General features: G+C 42.5%; 1 protein-coding gene across 3 annotated transcripts in view; it reads left to right on the top strand.

The window, feature by feature from the left end:
- The window catches only part of STXBP6 (syntaxin binding protein 6), a 270,691-nt gene that overhangs the window by 247,814 nt on the left and 3,354 nt on the right, over nt 1-19,523 (top strand). For all 3 annotated transcript variants that reach the window (XM_059914019.1, XM_059914016.1, XM_059914018.1), the window contains one exon: nt 14,237-14,394. In XM_059914019.1, coding sequence (XP_059770002.1) covers nt 14,237-14,394 — 158 coding nt within the window. The remainder of the gene's footprint in view (nt 1-14,236; nt 14,395-19,523) is intronic.

Below are 19,523 nucleotides of genomic sequence, written 5' to 3'. Positions count from 1 at the left end.
CTCTCAGCTTCTATGTATTCAGCTTTTTTAGAGTCCATATATAAGTGAGGTCATGCAGGTTTTTTTCTTTCTGTGTCTTGCTACCATGGGCAGGGAGGTGGGGGAAATGGGAATGTGTTGGTCCAAGGGTACAAAGTTGAAGTTATGTAGGATGAATAAGTCTAGAGATCTAATGCATAGCATGATGACTATAGTTGAATACTAGAAGTTTGCTGAAGAGTGATTTCAGGTGCTCTCACCACAAAAAAAAAAGGGAAAAAAATGGTACCTATGTGAGGAGAAGGCTATGTTAAAATTAATTTGACTGTAGTTATCATTTCACTATGTATATGTATATCAAATCATCATGTTGTACACCTTAAATATATACAATTTTTATTTTACAAAATGATTTTTTAAAAAGAGCTTCGGGGTCAAGATCTAGGTGACCTTGGGCAAGCTATCTCCCCTTCCTGACCACTTATTTCCTTAATTGTAAAGTAGGGTAAGAATATATTTCTTTGAGGAATTTGACACTTTAACATAGCACTGCACATAGTAACCATTCAGTGAACTGTAGCAGTTTCTGCAACTAGCTGATGTTCACACTGCATCCGTGCCCAGCATGGGTTAACAACTCTTCCTTTTGGAAAGCTGATGTAACATAACCTGGATTTGTAACAGAATTTATCTGATTAGTCACTACCACAAAAGTACAAATGAAATTTTAAAATTTAACAGTTTGGAAGAATCTCCCATCTCTAAAGGGGCTCCTAGAGGTTGTCCAACATTGAGATGCAGCTGTGTGATTAGTATTGATTAGTCAATGTAATGTAGAAAGAACTTGGTAATTTACCCAAGCTCTCAGATAATTAATGGAGTCTGTGAATTAAGAACTAACTTGTTTCACCAGGTGGGACTTTGCGTTCAATCACTCTGTTTGTAGAAATTAATATCATTATTATTTAAATTATTATTCATTTATAAAATGCTTAATGCAAGTCACAGTTCTAAGCAGAACCTCCTTGGAAGTATCACGATTACCATGCAACTGAATTACCACCGACAGGGGTGGAGATGGCTGCTCATCTCAGGAAGCAGAAAAGTATGTACATGGTTCAGAGAGCCTTTAGGACTGAAAAGGGACCCTGCCATCAGGGAACCAAGTTTCCATGTGACTTTTCTTGTCTTTTGCTCATATGGCCTCTAATGGTAGAGAAGCTGACCAATGAAGATTGGAAGTAGAAAAAAAAGAACATCTTGAGTGTATCCTATAGATTTATACCTAAATTAATCTGAATGTCACTAATACTGCACCAGGCTTAAGTGAACCTTATGTCTACCCATGAAAATACTCTTGGTAAAAAAATTAATACAGTAGACAAGGATAGAATAGGAACTATTTAATCTACTCAAGGAATAAATTATTATTGAACACTTTGGGTATACAATATGAGAGTTACTCATGTTCCTGGACTACTAACAGTTTGCATATAATAGATCTCCCTGGGGAGAGGAACCAAGATGGCGGAGTAGAAGGACGTGCTCTCACTCCCTCTTGCAAGAACACCAGAATCACAACTAGCTGCTGGACAATCATCAACAGGAAGACACTGGAACTCACCAAAAAAGATACCCCACATTCAAAGACAAAGGAGAAGCCACAATGAGATGGTAGGAGGGGCGTAATCACAGTAAAATCAAATCCCATAACTGGTGGGTGGGTGACTCACAGACTGCAGAACACTTACTTATACCACAGAAGTCCACCCACTGGAGTAAAGGTTCTGAGCCCCACGTCAGGCTTCCCAACCTGGGGATCCGGCAACAGGAGGAGGAATTCCTAGAGAATCAGACTTTGAAGCCTAGTGGGAATTGAGTGCAGGATTCGACAGGACTAGGGGAAACAGAGACTCCACTCTTGGAGGGCACACACAAAGTGGTGTGCACATCGGGACCCAGGGGAAGGAGCAGTGACCCCAGGGGAGACTGAACCAGACCTACCTGCTAGTGTTGGAGGGTCTCCTGCAGAGGTGGGGGAGGGGGGAGCTGTGGCTCACCGTGGGGACAAGGACACTGGCAGCAGAAGTTCTGGGAAGTACTCCTTGGTGTGAGCCCTCCCAGAGCCTGTCATTAGCCCCATCAAAGAGGCCAGGTAGGTGGAAGTGTTGGGTTGCCTCAGGCCAAACAACCAACAGGGAGGGAACCCAGCCCCACCCATCAACAGTCAAGTGGATTAAAGTTTTACTGAGCTCTGACCACCAGAGCAACAGTCAGCTCTACCCACCACCAGTCCCTCCCATCAAGCCTCCTAGATAGCCTCATCCACCAGAGGGCAGACAGCAGAAGCAAGAAGAACTACAGTCCTGCAGCCTGTGGAACAAAAACCACATTCAAAGACAGACAGACAAGATGAAAAGGCAAAGAAAGGGCTATGTACCAGATGAAGGAACAAGATAAAACCCCAGAAAAACAACTAAATGAAGTGGACATAGGCAACCTTCCAGAAAAAGAGTTCAGAATAATGATAGTGAAGATGATCCAGGACCTTGGAAAAACAATGGAGGCAAAGATCAAGAAGATGCAAGAAATGTACAACAAAGACCTAGAAGAATTAAAGAACAAACAAAAAGAGATGAACAATACAATAACTGAAATGAAAACTACACTAGAAGGAATCAATAGCAGAATAACTGAGGCAGAAGAACGGGTAAGTGACCTGGAAGACAGAATGGTGGAATTCACTGCTGTGGAACAGACTAAAGAAAAAAGAATGAAAAGAAATGAAGACAGCTTAAGAGACCTCTGGGACAACATTAAAAGCAACAACATTCGCATTATAGGGGTCCCAGAAGGAGAAGAGAGAGAGAAAGGCCCAGAGAAAATATTAGAAGAGATTATAGCCAAAAACTTCCCTAACATGGGAAAGGAAATAGCCACCCAAGTCCAGGAAGCGCAGAGAGTCCCATACAAGATAAACCCAAGGAGAAACACACCGAGACACATAGTAATCAAATTGGCAAAAATTAAAGGTAAAGAAAAATTATTGAAAGCAGCAAGGGAAAAATGACAAATAACATACAAGGGAACTCTCATAAGGTTAACAGCTGATTTCTCAGCAGAAACTCCACAAGCCAGAAGGGAGTGGCATGATATACTTAAAGTGATGAAAGGGAAGAACCTACAACCAAGATTACTCTACCCAGCAAGGATCTCATTCAGATTTGATGCTGAAATCAAAAGCTTTTCAGATGAGCAAAAGCTAAGAGAATTCAGCACCACGAAACCATCTTTACAACAAATGCTAAAGCAACTTCTGTAGGTGGGAAACACAAGAGAAGAAAAAGACCCACAAAAACAAACCCAAAACAATTAAGAAAATGGTCATAGGAACATACATATTGAGAATAACCTTGAATGTAAGTGGATTAAATGTCCCAAACAAAAGACACAGACTGGCTGAATGGATACAAAAACAAGACCCATATATATGCTGTCTACAAGAGACCCACTTCAGACTTAAGGACACATACAGACAGAAAGTGAGGGGATGGAAAAAGATATTCCATGCAAATGTAAATCAAAAGAAAGCTGGAGTGGCAATTCTCATATCAGACAAAAGAGACTTTAAAATAAAGAATGTTACAAGAGACAAGGAAGGACACTACATAATGATCAAGGGATCAATCCAAGAAGAAGCTATAACAATTATAAATATATATGCACCCAACATAGGAACACCTCAATACATAAGGCAACTGCTAACAGCGATAAAGGAGGAAATCGACAGTAACACAATAACAGTGGGGGACTTTAATAACACCTCACTTACACCAATAGACAGATCATCCAAAATGAAAATAAATAAGAAAACAGAAGCTATAAATGAGACAATAGACCAGATAGATTTAATTGATATTTATAGGACATTCCATCCAAAAACAGCAGATTACACTTTCTTCTCAACTGCGCACGGAACATTCTCCAGGATAGATCACATCTTGGGTCACAAATCAAGCCTCAGTAAATTTAAGAAAACTGAAATCGGGCTTCCCTGGTGGCGCAGTGGTTGAGAATCTGCCTGCTAATGCAGGGGACACGGGTTCAAGCCCTGGTCTGGGAAGATCCCACATGCTGCGGAGCAACTAGGCCCGTGAGCCACAACTACTGAGCCTGTGCTCCGCAACAAGAGAGGCCACGATAGTGAGAGGCCCACGCACCACAATGAAGAGTAGCCCCCGCCTGCCGCAACTAGAGAAAGCCCTCGCACAGAAACGAAGACCCAACACAGCCAAAAATAAATAAATTATTTAATTAAAAAAAAAACAAAAACCAAAAAAACCTGAAATCATATCAAGCATCTTTTCTGACCACAATACTATGAGATTAGAGATGAATTACAGGGAAAAACACGTAAAAAACACAAACACATGGAGGCTAAACAATACGTTACTAAATAACCAAGAGATCACTGAAGAAATCAAAAAATACCTAGAGACAAATGACAATGAAAACACGACAATCCAAAACCTATGGGATGCAGCAAATAGGGAAGTTTATAGCTATACAAGCCTACCTCAAGAAACAAGAAAAATCTCAAATCTCAATCTAACCTTACACCTAAAGGAACTACAGAAAGCAGAACAAACAAAACCCAAAGTTAGCAGAAGGAAAGAAATCATAAAAATCAGAGCAGAAATAAATGAAATAGAAACAAAACACTAGCAAAGATCAATAAAACTAAAAGCTGCTTCTTTGAGAAGATAAACAAAATTGATAAATCATTAGCCAGACTCATCAAGAAAAAGAGGGAGAGGACTCAAATCAATAAAATTAGAAATGAAAAAGAAGTTACAACAGACACCGCAGAAATACAAAGCATCCTAAGAGACTATTACAGGCAACCCTATGCCAATAAAATGGACAACCTGGAAGAAATGGACAAATCCTTAGAAAGGTATAATCTTCCAAGACTGAACCAGGAAAAAATAGAAAATATGAACAGATCAATCACAAGTAATGAAATTGACACTGTGATTAAAAATCTTCCAACAAACAAAAGCCCAGGACCAGATGGCTTCACAGGTGAATTCTATCAAATACTTACAGAAGAGCTAACACCCACACTTCCCAAACTCTTCCAAAAAATTGCAGAGGAAGGAACACTCCCAAACTCATTCTATGAGGCCACCATCACCCTGATACCAAAACCAGACAAAGATACTACAAAAAATGAAAATTACAGACCAATATCACTGATGAATACAGATGCAAAAATCCTCAACAGGGCTTCCCTGGTGGCGCAGTGGTTGAGAGTCTGCCTGCCAATGCAGGGGACACGGGTTCGAGCCCTGGTCTGGGAGGATCCCACATGCCGCGGAGCAACTGGGCCCGTGAGCCACAATTGCTGAGCCTGCGCGTCTGGAGCCTGTGCTCCGCAGCAAGAGAGGCCGCGATGGTGAGAGGCCCGCGCACCGCGATGAAGAGTGGTCCCCGCTTGCCGCAGCTGGGGAGGGCCCTCGCACAGAAACGAAGACTCAACACAGTCATAAATAAATAAATAAAAGAACGTGAATTTCTTAAAAAAAAAAAAAAATCCTCAACAAAATACTAGCAAACAGAATCCAACAACACATTAAAAGGATCATACACCACGATCAAGTGGGATTTATCCCAGGGATGCAAGGATTCTTCAATATACACAAATCAATCAATGTGATACACCATATTAACAAACTGAAGCATAAAAACCATATGATCATCTCAATAAATGCTGAAAAAGCTTTTGACAAAATTCAACACCCATTTATGATAAAAACTCTCCAGAAAGTGGGCATAGAGGGAACCTACCTCAACATAATAAAGGCCATATATGACAAACCCACAGCAAACATCATTCTCAATGGTGAAAAACTGGAAGCATTTCCTCTAAGATCAGGAACGAGTCAAGGATGTCCACTCTCACCACTATTATTCAACATAGTTTTGGAAGTCCTAGCCACGGCAATCAGAGAAGAAAAAGAAATAAAAGGAATACAAACTGGAAAAGAAGAAGTACAACTGTCACTGTTTGCAGATGACATGATATTATACATAGGGAGTCCTAAAGATGCCACCAGAAAACTACTAGAGCTAATCAATGAATTTGGTAAAGTGGCAGGATACAGAATTAATGCACAGAAATCTCTTGCATTCCTATACACTAATGATGAAAAATCTGAAAGAGATATTATGGAAACACTCCCATTTACCATTGCAACAAAAAGAATAAAACACCTAGGAATAAACCTACCTAGGGAGACAAAAGACCTGTATGCAGAAAACTATAAGACACTGATGAAAGAAATTAAAGATGATACCAACAGATGGAGAGATATACCATGTTCTTGGATTGGAAGAATCAATACTGTGAAAATGACTGTACTACCCAAAGCAATCTACAGATTCAATGCAATCCCTATCAAATTACCAATGGCATTTTTTACGGAACTTGAACAAATCATCTTAAAATTTGTATGGAGACACAAAAGACCCCGAATAGCCAACCAGTCTTGAGGGAAAAAAACGGAGCTGGAGGAATCAGACTCCCTGACTTCAGACTATACTACAAAGCTACAGTAATCAAGACAATATGGTACTGGCACAAAAACAGAAACATAGATCAATGCAACAAGATAGAAAGCCCAGAGATAAACCCACACACCTATGGTCAACTAATCTATGACAAAGGAGGCAAAGATATACAATGGAGAAAAGACAGTCTCTTCAATAAGTGATGCTGGGAAAACTGGACAGCTACATGTAAAAGAATGAAATTAGAACACTCCCTAACACCATACACAAAAATGAACTTAAAATGGATTCGAGACGTAAATGTAAGACCGGACACTATAAAACTCTTAGAGGAAAACATAGGAAGAACACTCTTTGACATAAATCACAGCAAGATCTTTTTTGATCCACCTCCTAGAGTAATGAAAATAAAAACAAAAATAAACAAATGGGACCCAATGAAACTTAAAAGCTTTTGCACAGCAAAGGAAACCATAAACAAGACGAAAAGACAACCCTCAGAATGGGAGAAAATATTTACAAACGATTCAACGGACAAAGGATTAATCTCCAAAATATATAAACAGCTCATGCAGCTCAGTATTAAAGAAACAAACAACCCAATCCAAAAATGGGCAGAAGACCTAAATAGACATTTCTCCAAGGAAGACATACAGATGGCCAAGAAGCACATGAAAAGCTGCTCAACATCACTAATTATTAGAGAAATGCAAATCAAAACTACAAAGAGGTATCACCTCACTCCTGTTAGAATGGGCATCATCAGAAAATCTACAAACAACAAATGCTGGAGAGGGTGTGGAGAAAAGGGAACCCTGCTGCACTGTTGGTGGGAATGTAAATTGATACAGCCACTATGGAGAAGTGTATGGAGGTTCCTTAAAAAACTAAAAATAGAATTACCATATGACCCAGCAATCCCACTACTGGGCATATACCCAGAGAAAACCATAATTCAAAAAGACACATGCACCCCAATGTTCATTGCAGTACTATTTACAATAGCCAGGATATGGAAGCAACCTAAATGCCCATCGACAGATGAATGGATAAAGAATATGTGGTACATATGTACAATGGAATATTACTCAGCCATAAAAAGGAACGAAATTGAGTCTTTTGTTGAGACGTGGATGGATCTAGAGACTGTCATACAGAGTGAAGTAAGTCAGAAAGAGAAAAACAAATATCGTATATTAACGCATGTATGTGGAACCTAGAAAAATGGTACAGATGAGCCAGTCTGCAGGGCAGAAGTTGAGACACAGATGTAGAGAACAGACATATGGACACCAAGGGGGGAAAACTGCAGTGGGGTGGGGATGGTGGTGTGCTGAATTGGGCGATTGGGATTGACATGTATACACTGATTTGTATAAAATTGATGACTAATAACCTGCAGTATAAAAAACAAACAAAACAACTAATAAAAAAAAAAAAGATATGGTGTGTGTGTGTGTGTATATATATGTGTGTGTGTGTGTATGTATATATATATATATATATATATATATATATATATATATATATATATATATATATATATATATATATATAGACAATGGAACTCAGCCATAAAAAAGTGAAATCTTGCCATTTGTGACAACACGGATGGACCTTGAGGGTATTATGCTAAGTGAAGTAAGTCAGAAAGAGAAATACAAATACAGTACGATTTCACTCATATGTGGAATATTTTTTAAGTTAAAATTAATTTTTAAAAAAATGAACAAGCCAAACAAAAGGAAAACAGACACATAGATACAAAGAACAGAGTAGTGGTTACCAGAGAGGAAGGGGGTCGGAGGAGGATGAAATAGATAAAAAGGGGGTCAACTGTATGGTGACAGATGGAAACTAAGCTTTTGGTGGTGAGCACACTGCAGTGTATACAGAAGTTGAAATATAATGGTGTGCACGGAAGGAAGGAAGGAAGGACACTTTTGGACACGCACCCAATATTGAAAAGGGAAATAATTGAATAAATTACAACAGTGTTATGTAGCCATTATAAACAGTATTTTCAAAGAATGTTCCATGACATGGGAAAGTACCCACAATAGGATACAGTACTAAATATATATAGTATGGCCTCAACCATGTTTTAGAAAAACATAGACAGAAAAATTACTAGGATAAAATGCACCATAAATGTAAATGTGGTTATCTCTAAGCAATTGAATACTACACGGTTTTATTGCCTTTTTATAGTAATATGTATTCTAAATTTTCTATAGTAAGTTGTTTTAGCTTGTAATAATGACAAGATGTTTTCTTTTGTATTATGGCTTTAAGAAATGCTTTAGGAACTGCTACACTGGAGTCTTCATTCCATACAGTTAATGCAGACTGTATTAATCTCAAATACAAGAAAATTCCAATGGAGAGCCAACGTAACAGTAAGAGAACTGGCTCTGGAGCTGGGCTTCCTGAGTTCAAAACCTAGCTCTGCTCTTCACTTACTGTGGGATCCTTGGCGCACTGCTAACCCTCTCTCTCTCCGTTGGTGCTCCCATTGGTAAAAATGGGATCAGTGATGTGCCATCCCATAGGCTGTTGTGAGGAGCAGATTTTAGTAAGTGCCTAGAACATAGTAAGTGGTCAGGCAACTGCTATTTTTGCATTGGATTTAAAAGCTATTTAACTTCTGTTATTTTTATACCTTGCAGTTGTTTATTTTAAGGCTGGTAACAACAGATTTTTTTTTTTTTTTTTTTTAGTTGTTTTGTTTGTTTTTTTATACTGCAGGTTCTTATTAGGCATCAGTTTTATACACATCAGTGTATACATGTCAATCCCAATCGCCCAATTCAGCACACCACCATCCCCACCCCACCGCAGTTTTCCCCCCTTGGTGTCCATATGTCCATTCTCTACATCTGTGTCTCAACTTCTGCCCTGCAAACTGGCTCATCTGTACCATTTTTCTAGGTTCCGCATACATGCATTAATATACGATATTTGTTTTTCTCTTTCTGACTTACTTCACTCTGTATGACAGTCTCTAGATCCATCCACGTCTCAACAAATGACTCAATTTCGTTCCTTTTTATGGCTGAGTAATATTCCATTGTATATATGTACCACATCTTCTTTATCCATTCGTCTGTTGATGGGCATTTAGGTTGCTTCCATGACCTGGCTATTGTAAATAGTGCTGCAATGAACATTCGGGTGCATGTGTCTTTTTGAATTACGGTTTTCTCTGGGTATATGCCCAGTAGTGGGATTGCTGGGTCATATGGTAATTCTATTTTTAGTTTTTTAAGGAACCTCCATATTGTTCTCCATAGTGGCTGTATCAATTTACATTCCCACCAACAGTGCAAGAGGGTTCCCTTTTCTCCACACCCTCTCCAGCATTTGTTGTTTGTAGATTTTCTGATGATGCCCATTCTAACAGGAGTGAGGTGATACCTCATTGTAGTTTTGATTTGCATTTCTCTAATAATTAGTGATGTTGAGCATCTTTTCATGTGCTTCGTGGCCATCTGTATGTCTTCTTTGGAGAAATGTCTATTTAGGTCTTCTGCCCATTTTTGGATTGGGGTGTTTGTTTCTTTGATATTGAGCTGAATGAGCTGTTTATATATTTTGGAGATTAATCCTTTGTCCGTTGATTCATTTGCAAATATTTTCTCCCATTCTGAGGGTTGTCTTTTCGTCTTGTTTATGGTAACAACAGATTTTTTACCAACTTTCTCTTCACTTTCACTATAGCAAAAGCATTCCCCTTTTTGCATTTTGTTGTTGACTTAATTCATTGAATGCCTGGCACAATCTCTAGGTGAGATAGCTGGCTTCATTAGACACAGACTAAACCCTTAGTCATTTGGCAAGTTTAGAATTTGAAGACCTAGTTAGATCATGTAACAGCATCAGTCACGTGTCCAACCCTCTGCTAAGCCATGGAGAAATCATTGGAAGGATGATATATTTTTTCTGCCTCTAAGCCAACCAACATTTATTGAGTCTCTCCTATGTGCCAGGGATTGCAAATACAAAAGTGAGAAAGGCACAGCCCCTGCTTTCAAGGAGCTCACACTAGATACCCAGCAATTACATGCATTATGATAAATGCACCATTTGAAATAGACACAAGATAATGTGTATGTTGGGGGCAACAATGGTTTAGGGTGGGCTAGATATGACAGTCTTTCCTAGGAAAGGGGTCTGAAGTGTACTGAAGCACATAGGAGTAAGTGGGAAGGCTAAGATGAGACTCAGAGTTCACACAGAGGTAGCAGTAAGCACAAAAGCATACAGGTAAAAGAAACATGACACATCTGCGAAAATTTAGGTAACTTGGCAAGGCGTGGGATTGGAGATCGCTAGGGAGAGGAAAAATGGATGAGGTTCTAAGATGAGCTGAGAGTGAGGCAGGGCAAAGTTCTCAATTTTATCTTGGAAGCAGTGAGAAGATGGTAACGAATTTGCCTTTCTACAAGTGTACTATAGAAATGTGTGGAAGATGAACCAGAAAAGGTGTGGGGACACCTAACAACAAAAGGCTCTTGCTCTATCTCTGAAGGCAAGAGGGACTGGATCAATACAGAGATAATGAAGCTGGCAAAGAGGGCAGAGAGTAGAGAGCTGGATAGCAGGTGACGTGTAGTTGCATGTGGTAAAAGTAAGGGAGGAATCTGGACTGGGCTCCCAGATTTCTGAATTGAGGAGCAAGCTGGGCAGATAGTGGAGTTACTGACTGAGCAGGGGACCCCAAAGGAAAAGCAGGTGTGATAATGGGGTCAGGTGTAGACATAGCGAATTCAAGATGACTTTGGGTGACTCACCTGAAGTTGCCCAGTAAGAAAACATGGGTCTGGAGCCTCAGCAGCACAACCTAGAAAAAAGCAAAAATTTGGTCATTGAAGCCATGAGCTGGGTAGACTTGTCCTAGGGAGAGTCTGCAGAACGAGAAAGAGAAGAGGGCCAAGGACAGAACCCTGGAATTACAGCATTTGCAAGATATCAGAGAGAATAGAGCAAGCAAGCGGGAGACCCGAATCTAGAGGAGGAAGATTCAAGATTTAGGGAATGGTCAACAGAGTGAAAGGGTGCCCTCAGGGAATATGTAATCCAGCTGGTAAGTCACTGCATCTATGGGTGAAGAAATGAGGTAGAAGAGTTGTCCATGACTGTACTTGATCAATCACCCAAGAAGGATATAGACAGCTCTTACAAAGTTGAGAAGAGAATGTAATTGACCTGAAAGGCAATGGGACTTCACTGAGCCTGAAATACAGGTAGAATTGAAACCAGAGGAGGACATTTCAACTGAGGTGATGAGATTTGTTCAAATCCATCCTCGTGGCTGAAAATAACTGAAGGTGGATTTTTTATTGACAGTGGTCAGCAGTGTCATCACTGAATAATGAAGACAGCATTTGGTTCTCTTCTAGTTATAACAACTCTTGGTTAAACAGTATCATGTAAAACTGGGTGCAGTGTTGATCTGACGTCTGTACAAGATTAACTTTAAGAAAGTCGTGACAGGAAAACAGTATGGCTCACGCAAAGCAGATTCATTCTAGAAACACAGATGTGTCTTACTTTGAGGGCACCATGAGGGTCAGTTCCGATGGGAAAAAAACCTATCCTGGTTATATACCCTCTTGATTTTATGATAACTAATTCTAAAATCCCTTTGGTTTAATGCAGCTGTTCCTGGCTGTGGAGTTGCAGGTACCCTGCCCCATCTTTTCTCTAGCCTCTGGCGGCTAAGCTGTGGGCATGTGGAAGGAAGCAGGAAGGGGAGATTTTCTTGTGCCCTCCCCCAACTCCTCTGCACCTTCAGTCCCTTCACTGTCTTATTCTTTCCCATTGGCCTGTTCCTTCTTGGGAGCACCTGGCTTGCAGTGCAGCTTAGGCAATAACTCTTCATTTACCAAGAGGAATAGGTTTCTTTAGGATAGAAACAGTCAGGCATTACCTCGGGAAATAACCTGTCAAAACCTATCTTTGGTGGTCTTCTCACAATTCTGTCATAGTGATTGCTTTCCATGACCAATGCCACATCTGCAGAGGGGAAGGTACAGAATAAGGAAAAGGCATTGGGAAACCAGTTTCCAGTGCTAGCTATGTCACTTTCCTAGTGACATGATCTTGTGGAAGCCCTGAACCTCACCTAGTCTCAGTCTTCTCAGTAGAATTTCTGTGACAATCAAATGAGACAATATTTGTAACGATGCTTTATGACTGCAAAATGCTATTCAAATATTAAGCAGTGGTGATAGGCTATAATCATAACCATGATATGAAAGTAAATGGGAACCCAGATTCCTCCTCCTAAATCTGTTCTGAAGACCTAGACAGACCTTCCATTCCAACCCTTGCATTCAGCCAGTTTCTCCAGAGCCACATCTCCTCTGTTAATCTGTGCTGACTTATCTTGGCTCCAGTAGTGCTTGATGCAGCTGAGTAATAGTAAGCTAACTCCATTCTCCTCCCCTTAGTGCATAGTGGAAGCCCTTGAAATCCACCCCTAAAGAAGAAAACTGGAAAACAATTTACAAAGTGCTTCCTCTGGGGCAGGCACTTTCTTTGCCTGAGATCCTTTTCCACAAACCACAGACTGTTCCCACAGAGGAGAAATGAGGGAGCCTTTGCAGCTGAGACCAGTGGAAATTACGTTTCTATTAAAAGCTGTCTGTGGCTAGATGTATCCATCCCAGGTACAAAGTTAAATGATGTAATAAAAACTTATTCAAAGACATAAAGCTATTCTATAAAATGCCATTTAACTATCTTCCACTCAGCATTAACAAAATACAGCTATAAATCTCCTTTGGTTGTAATTTGGCAAGTTTCTAGGTCTCCGTGGGTTATGCATCTGCCAGTTTGTCACTGTTGAATTCTCTTCTCCAGTCCCGGTAAATGGGATGTCAGGGATGCATAACCATTTGAAATGTGATGGTTTTCAACTTTCTCAGTATCATCATTCATGAATCTGGGAGTGCTAAGTTCCTTCTAGGACAGGTTTCTGTCACTGTTTTTTACCTGCTGGCTAAGTACAGTGCTGAGGCCCCATGTTTCATATACTTGAGATCAGAGGCAAAGAGGCCCAACCAACCAGGCCATGGCTCGGGATTCAAGGTTGGGAACTGACGTATCTCCTCTGAACTTTGAGACTGATCGATAGCTTCTTACGTGTGGCTATGCATTTAGGGGTGAAGGGGTAAAATGGAAGGGAACAGTTGAAAGGAATACAGAGCATCATATCTGGAGAAGTTCTGTACCCCCAATTTTCCTGTGGTTATCCATCTAAACCTCAGGTCAAGAGGAAATGCTCATATGACCCAGATATGTCTCACTGAACTTGCCTAATTCTATGCACTTGTTAGGGTTTCCATCTACCTTTGCAAGCCAAGTCCTAAATTCAGATGGACCCCGCTCTTCTGAGCCTTACCCAAGAGAATGCCGGTAGAATGGAAATGAGTGCTGTCAGTGACGGGGCTGCGAAAGAAGCCTTCAGCACTTGCCCAGGTCCTACAGTCAGTGGGTATTCTTCCTAAAAGTGAGTCAGTCAGACCAAGTCAGAAGAAAAGTCGACTTGTTTCCTAGACACTCGAGGCCTTTCCAGAGTCTGACCCACCTTGCTTTTTCGGGGCGCTCACCCTGGGCGGGGGGTGTCACTGTAGGTCAGCCGAGCCAGCTTCTCAATGTTCTTCCTGTTCTCTTTCAGGAAACAGCATCCTCCATTCAGCGGCCGACAGCGTGACCAGTGCAGTGCAGAAAGCGAGCCAGGCCTTGAACGAGCGCGGGGAGCGCTTAGGCCGCGCAGAGGAGAAGACGGAAGACATGAAGAACAGCGCCCAGCAGTTTGCAGAAACTGCACACAAGGTGGGTCCCGCAGCGCGGCCGAGGGCTCAGCTCTGGGTTGTCAGGGAGCTTTGGTGCCCAAAACTTTATTTCAGTATGTTTCCCAGGTGGGAGAAAAACCTCAGGCACAAAGTCAAGCCTTTTTTTTTTTTTTTTGGCCCCTGTATACAGTTCCCTTCTGCTACTTAGTAAGTACCAGAGTTGGTAAGATTTCTTCTTGGACCTGCTTCTTTGGTTATTTCGTTTCTGCTGTCTTCAGCCCTGTCTCTGACCCCGTATCTTTGGGAAATGTGGACCATCTTTACTTCCTACCCAGAAGTTTAAGGCTCAAGTTTCAGGGAACAGGATGGAGGTGGGGGTAGGACAGGTGTAAGAATATCCCTCCTCTGTTAGCCAGTGCTTGAAAGAGGACTGTGGGCTCTTGTGCTTACTTTTCCATGCTGTCCCTTTCTGGTCATGAGCCTTGCATCCTGTGTTCTTATCTCTTTACCGTATAAAAAGCAAACTCTAGTCCCAGGGCACCTCAGGGCTAGTTTCCCCTGTGGAGGGGCCTTGGACCTCTAAGGCTGACCTGACTAGTGCAGAGCTGCCTGCAAAATTCCCACCTGCCTCTGGGTCCAGAGAATGGTGTTTTCCACATGCCTCAGGTGTACACATGCACATTCACACATGCACTGAAAATGTGCCTTTCAGAAGGGGAAGGGGGAGTTTTTATTGGCAGCCAGCTATCTAAGGCAGTCACAAACCAAAGGAAAGAGAAGCCCTGTTGGTCAGGCGATAAAAGAGGATTTATTACTGTTCTTGTACTTTGGATCAAAGGGCAGCTCTTTTTTGGCTAGTGATTTGAATTTAGGTTTCCAGAAACAACTTTTGCTGATAATTGTTGGCATGTGAGACTCATGATCTGGCCTTTCAAGATAGGCTTTTCAGGTGACCTTTGGGGAAAAAATTAATTTGCTTCAAAAGAAAACCCCGCTTTTGCTGAGGAAACAAAAATGGACAACCTGAAAAGCAACGGGAAAAATCTCTCCAGCTGAGCCAGGCTGGCCCCTTCCCGAGGCTTAAGCCCAGGCCTGACTGCAGATCCAGATCTGAGTGGATGCATCTAGCCTGCCCTTCTTGCATCCCCTTTGCACAGACCTGTCTCGTTGTGTCATCAGTTCCCTATCATGACAGTGTCTTACTGTACTGCTGCCTTAGGGGCCCATTTGGAGTTCAAACCTGGCTGAAAATGCAGGCAGCCCTGCTGGGGGCCAGAGCCTGTCTTGCTGCGGCTGTCACAGAGGGAGCAAGCTCAGAATTATGGTTCCCCTCATCCCTTCTGCAGCCTTTGTGATATAGAAATAATGATGGAGTGGAGATGTTAGAATTGCTACCCAATGTCATTTATAGCAACAGCCACTGTAGTGATTTAAAAGGGGGATGGGCAGTGGAAGCCTGGGGAAACATTTAAAGTGTTGATTTGGAGAAGAGAAGACTACAGGAATTATTTTTTAATTGTATTCAGGTCTGGGAAGGGCGATATTGCAGCAATTCTCTTTCGTGTCTTGTTATACAGAATAGAGCACTCAGTGGTGCACTGATGACATTCTGCTAAAATAAGAGTTTAGGTTAATGATTAGGCCATGAACCAGGTTACCAAGGAAGTCTGTGAGATCATTCTTCCTAATGCGGAGTAGACAATACCTGGAGGTCATCCATGTCACTGTCTGCCTCAGAGGAGGTCATACAAACACTGGGTTGGATAACCTAACCAGATGGCCAGAATTCTTGGCCCTGGTCACCCTGTTTCCCTGATACTGTGGCCAAGTTTGCTAGGTAGACAGTATGGTATGGTAGTTAACATCTTGTGTTTGATTAGCAACTCCATGACCTTGGGCAAGGGCTTAATTTCTCTAAGCCCCAGTTTCCTCATCAGTAAAATAGGGCTAACTAATTATAGTACCTTTCTCCTAGGGTGTTGAGAGAATTGAATGCATTCAAACCTATAAATTGGTTAGCACAATACTTGGTGCATATAAATCTCAGTTAGTATTAGTTATAATTGTTTCCATAAAAATGGTTTCTGCTGAGCCTGCTGCAATCCATCACATGATGAGCACTGTAGAGGGTTGGAGAAATGTGACCGAGGATCCCAGCCCAGGGGTGGGGAGGGACTGGTGGTGAAGAGTCTGTGCCCTCCAAAGGAGGGTGGGAGGGCCTCCTGCTGAATGCTGACACTTTCTAAACACAGAGCAGCCCTTGCAAACAGGACCTGTCAGAACAGAAACTGATTAGGCCACCAAAGGCACAGGGGTCTCTGGCTTTGACCACTGGGAGGACTGGTACCAGCCAGTTACCTATTTCTGTAGAGATGGGCGCAGCAGGGGGCAGTCTCCACTCGCTTTGGCTTCCTCTCCTGTGGGTGGCGTCAGGGTGGGGGGAGGGGCTGCTAGTGTCTCTCAGTGTGTTTGAGGGAGTGGGAGAGAGACACAACAGTAACCAGACTTGCAGTTTTCTAAAACTGCAAGTCTGGGATGTGTGCTTATGAATCACCAGCATGGGCAGGATTCCTCAGGAGGAGGTTGCCCTCTTGAGATAAGGTGTGGCTATTTTCCCAGGGACCAGGACTCCTGATTTGTCCCACTAGTGTAGGCTGTCCGTGAAGATGTCATTTCACTGGCCGAGCCCCTACCAGGCCTACTGGTGAGGAGAGAGTTCAGAGGTGGAACCCAGGCCTTCCACCACTGCCTCCCCAAACATGGCTCTGGTGACTCATCAAGAGTGGGCTGTGTTTAGACGTCGAGACACAGTGCACTTGTTAGAGCCCTGACAGAGAAAGGCAGTGCCGGGTGACAGTTCCTCTGGGCTCCCTGGTTGAACAAGAGCATGCAACCTCAGCTGGAGAGTAGGGCACACCTTCTGGATTGCAATAGAAGAGGCTATCTCTGGCTTTCTCGATTTTCCCAGGACTCCTACAGTGACCCAGGTACATTAGTGAGTGGATCACCTTTGTAGGCGCCTGCCATCAAGACATGTGGGCGCTTGGCTCCCGCAGAGCCAATGGAAAGGTGTCTGCACCCCCTCTCCCCCAGCTCTGTTCAGCCTGGCTTGGGAAGCGTGGTTCCTTCCTGAACTGTGAGCTTGGTACAGTCTCAGACCTTAGGGAAGTCCAGCTCAGCCGCAGAGCAGGCCTGCTCACTCTCCTCTGCTTCAGAAAGTGCGACAGTGCAGCATGCGCAGTGCTTTGACGCCTGCCTCGGCTGGTGAGTCGGCAGGCGAGAGGGATACCCACACCTAGGCATCCTCAGATGCTGTTTATTTCCCACAGACAAGAACAGTGATCTGCCCTGTTTTGCACAAGCGCACATTTGTAGGGGAGGGAGCGGTGAGTGGCATTTCCCTCACTGGCAGGGAGTGGCTCCCTCTGTCCCTACCACGGTCATCTACTCCCTGGGGGTCTGAGCGAGAAGGGGCCTCAAGAGTCCAGGCCTCTTAAAAAATACCCCCTGTATGAGTAACAACTTTTTCTATTATTGTTATTGTTATTTAGATGGAGTCATTTACACAGCTTTGAAAGAGAAAGCTTTCCATGAAACATGAAGAGAACAAAAATATAGCAAAAGGAAGTTTTTAACTTCTCTTCTGTAGGAACTCTGACATCTACATTAATCCATAAGCATTTGAGTTGGAGATGATATTTACAGACATGAGGAAACTGAGGTACGGAGCAATTGTGGCTTAGAGCTCAAGGTCATACAGCAGATTTGTAGCAGGGAAGCAACAGCATCGTGCCTTCCATATTCTAAAGCTTCTAACTCCCAGGAAGTTAAAAAAACAAAACAAGGTAGCGTGGAAATGATGCGCCTTTCTGCAAAAATACCTCAAATGGCAAAACGTCCAATCCAGCTGTACTTCTGCGAAGCTGAACTGGCATGGCCCCGCCCAGCTGGGGCTCCCCTTAGCGCCAGTCCCAGCTGCACTGGAGAGGTAACCAGGGTCTGGCGTGAGAAGCAACACGATTGCTGCTGAGGATTAATGACTGTGGGTAAATTGGCAAAGCCCATTAGCTGAAGGTTAACAGCTGAGTGAATAACAGGACAGCAGCACTGATCAAATATTTATGGTTGGTATTCATTATGCATAACACTTAACAGCTCTGTGTTGATTTGAATGGTCCACATTGCTAAATAATGTATTAAAACTAGAGGCAGAGCAAGAAGTGGAGGCCGTACAGTGGAGGGGCTCAGAGTGTGGCCAGGGAGTGGGACGGATCTGAGAGAGAGCCCCGGCTCTGCCATTTCCACCCACCATGTTTCCTGGACTGTAAAGTCTTCGAGTTCAGGAGTTAGCCTTCTTGGCAAAAACCAACAGCACTTAGCACAGCAGCCTGGACACACTCAGGGCTTCACAAACACCATCTGACAGTTGACTGGCTGTTGGCATCAGCACTGCAAAAGGTCCTTGGGGGTCTTCGCTTAGGCTGGCTTCACCAGGTACAGGCACCTGGAGCTCTTCCAGCTGACATTGCCCAATTAGAGATTAATTTAGCGACACGACTACCCCCAGTAACTCCAGCCCCAACCTCAGGGATTAATCCCTAATAACAGACTCTAGACACGAGGGATCACAATTCAGCCTCAACCCTGCCTTCTGCTTCACATCAGTGTATGGGCTCCTTGGAAGGGATCTGGCTATGGAAGGCAATGTCAGATTAATTTTATGTTTTGTACCTCCATACATTTCCTTAAATATATTATCATGGGCTCCAGCTGGGCTTGGGAAGCTATTGAATGATACAGTGGTATTTGGTGTTCCCATTTATAAAGATCTAACATTTCAATAAACCACATTTTTCAAATACCAGTGGGAGCAGTAAGTCAAGGTCTGAATTTGGTCTATTGTTCAGTCCTGGTTGGTAAAACAGTCTACTATTGTTCAGTCCTGGTTGGTAAAACAGTCTAATTGTCAAGTGCTTTGGACCTGGTTGAATGTCCAGGATATTACGTGGATTATTGCAGCTTGTTTGTTTCTCTACAGTTGGTGATTTTTAATACTTTACGAGATGTCAGTAAATACATTTGGAGAGTGTTGGTCTTCCTGGATAACTAGTAACCTGGGAGCCCAGAGGCCTTTGTTTCTAGGGTAGGTCACTCATTCTGCCTCTACTT

The sequence above is a fragment of the Balaenoptera ricei genome, chromosome 2 (genome assembly GCF_028023285.1).
Source record: "Balaenoptera ricei isolate mBalRic1 chromosome 2, mBalRic1.hap2, whole genome shotgun sequence".
Classification (NCBI taxonomy): Eukaryota; Metazoa; Chordata; class Mammalia; order Artiodactyla; family Balaenopteridae; genus Balaenoptera; species Balaenoptera ricei.
Note: the sequence above shows the minus strand (reverse complement) of the source record. Positions and strands in the feature narration are given on the sequence as shown.